General features: G+C 61.8%; 1 protein-coding gene across 1 annotated transcript; it reads right to left on the minus strand.

The window, feature by feature from the left end:
- Positions 1 to 3: 3 nt before the first annotated feature.
- On the minus strand, positions 4 to 2,066 carry EMIHUDRAFT_122917 (hypothetical protein; the record flags this gene model as incomplete). Its single annotated transcript, XM_005785375.1, has 1 exon — positions 4 to 2,066. A coding segment is annotated over one exon (2,063 nt), but the record flags the coding sequence as incomplete, so codon positions are not given.
- Positions 2,067 to 2,406: the final 340 nt, after the last annotated feature.

The following is a 2,406-nucleotide window of genomic DNA, read 5'->3' on the forward strand; positions in this document are numbered from 1 at the left end:
GACGTGACGTGCTTGTCGTTGCTCGAGAGGCGCAACAGGTTCGGGTATGCGCCCACGTTCGCCAAGATCGGAGCCGTCGACGACGGCGAGAGCACGACGGTAGAGATGTCGGCTCCAGCGCGCCACTCGGCGGCTGTCACAGCAGCCACGTCATCCGAACAGAACGGGCCGATGGTGGCGACTACTCCATTCAAGTCGGAGTACAGCTGATCGAACTGGCGTCGAATGGCCTCAGACTCGGCACAGCCGGTGGTCCCTGTCTGAACCATAGAGTAGAAGAGCGTGTGATCCGGAAGTAAGTCGTCTAGGAAGCCGTCCTTCTTGTCATTGATCCGGTCAATGATGTGCATCACATGCTGGCATTTCTCGTACACGATGAACCATGGCGAAATATCACAAAAGACTCCGACGCGCAGCGTGTCGCCCGCGAGTTCTGGCGGCTTGCTGTTGTCGGGCGTTGGCCTCGTCAGCGCCTGACCGTTGCCGGCAAAGCTCTGCTCCCAGTTGTCGGCTGGCTGCCAGGTGCCAAGCTTGACCCACGCGCCTGACGCGTTCACGTTCATCACATCGTAAAGGACGCCACCCGCGCGGTCGCCGAGGGTGGCCGGCTCGGACGAGAAGGAGACTTTGCCCGTCACGCCGTCGAACCGGACGGCGAGAAGGGCCGCCATCAGAGCGTCGCCGTCGATACGCTGAACCAACGGGTCGTCCACCAGCGCTTGCACTGCGTGCGCCACAGCGTACACAGCATCGTAAGCTCTCGAGGCGTAGACGCTCTCGGGAAACTGATTGTTGGCACCGAAGCAGCGTGGCGCCATGGCATTCTCATCCGTATCAACTGACCAGAGTTTGTGCCCCTCGTCGTCCTCCGCCGGGTCGCAATTTGTCCCGTCGCCGAGCGTGGATGGGCGCGCGCGCTTGCGAGAGGCGTAGCCGTCGTACGCCACGCTTGGCGCGATTGAGTTTGTGATCGCGAGCATTCCGCGGAAAGGTTCCAATACGCCATGATCACCCAACACGCGGGCAGCCTCAAACATGCCGTACTCACCGACCCAAGTGTACTTGGGGCCGACGAGCCGAAGGTCCAAGGCTTGCTCCAAAAGGCGAGCTGCGTCCTGTGAATGAACAATGGCGACAAAGACGGTCGCGCGAGATGCATGCAAAGCAGCGAGGGGCTCGCCGAAGTTGCTCTGACCGTTTTCGAAGCGGACAGACTCGAGGACGGTGATTCCTTGAGCAGACGCAGCCGCCTCAAAAGCCGCCATGCCGGCGGTGCAGTATGCGTCCGTGCACGCAATGGTGGCCACGCGCTTGATGCCGAGGAGGTTTCGAGTAGTTTCGGCGAGCCCGACCGAGAGGAGGGAGTCGGAGCTGATAACCCGCGCGAAAAAGGGAAAGTCGTCGCCGCTCAGGTCTGGGCTCGTGGACGCATGTGAGACTTGCGGCGTGTCCGCCAGCGCCGACAGCCTCGCAGCGGAGATTGACGCGCTCGAGCAGAATGCACCGATAAGCGCGTGAACGCCCGCCCCACCAAAGGCGCGACGTAGCAGCTCGTACGCTGCGTCGAAGCCGAAATCCGGGTCGCAGCGCGAGTCGCGGTAGGAGAGAAGCAGCTGCGTGTTTGGAAGCAGATCGTCCGCCACGCCGTCTGTCTTGTTGTTGATCTCCTGGATTGCCATGAGCACGGACGTCAGGTCCTCTGCCCGACCCAGGTGCATCAACTCGCCGCTTGGCAGCTGCCTCGGCAAGAGGGCGCCGATTCGCACAACTGCAAAGGGCGGCGGCGGCGGATAACTCGGCGGCGTTGGCGAATACTCCGGCTCGCAATGAATCCAATTTCCGCCGTACAAGCCAGTGTTGATGCCTGAGTCAGGGTCAGGGTCGGCGCACGGCAGCGACTCGACGACGCACCACGGTGGGTACGGTCCGTCGCACGCGACCGGCGGGCAACCGGACTGCGGCTCGCTGCAAGCGTGGCCGCTGTCTGGGTCCGTCCAATTCAAAGCACAGGTGCACGGCTCAGTCGCCGCCGGTGCCGCCGGCACGAGGGTGAGAACGGCGAACATAGACTGGGGCAGAATCTCCGGTGCATCAGGACTGGGACGTGCAGGAGGTTGGCACGCCGTGCACAGCGGAATTTTTTCTTTTTTTGAGGTTTCTATTTTTGTTCCGCTCCCATTTACTTTTCCTGTTTTTTAACTTTTCTTTTTCTCTTTACTTCTCTTCGTCTTCGACTGCACGGGTTGGCCTTTAAGGAAAGAAAGAAAACAGACAGGCGGAGGTGATGGCCAAAGAGAAAGGGGCGGCGGGAACAAGGCCCGCCGGGGGGAAGGCCGGCGGGGGGGAAAGGCCCGCCGAAAAGGGGCCCGTCCCGCCGGGGGGGGGAGGGCAAGGGGGGGGGTTGCC

The sequence above is a fragment of the Emiliania huxleyi genome (genome assembly GCF_000372725.1).
Source record: "Emiliania huxleyi CCMP1516 chromosome Unknown EMIHUscaffold_1604, whole genome shotgun sequence".
Lineage (NCBI taxonomy): Eukaryota > Haptophyta > Isochrysidales > Noelaerhabdaceae > Emiliania > Emiliania huxleyi.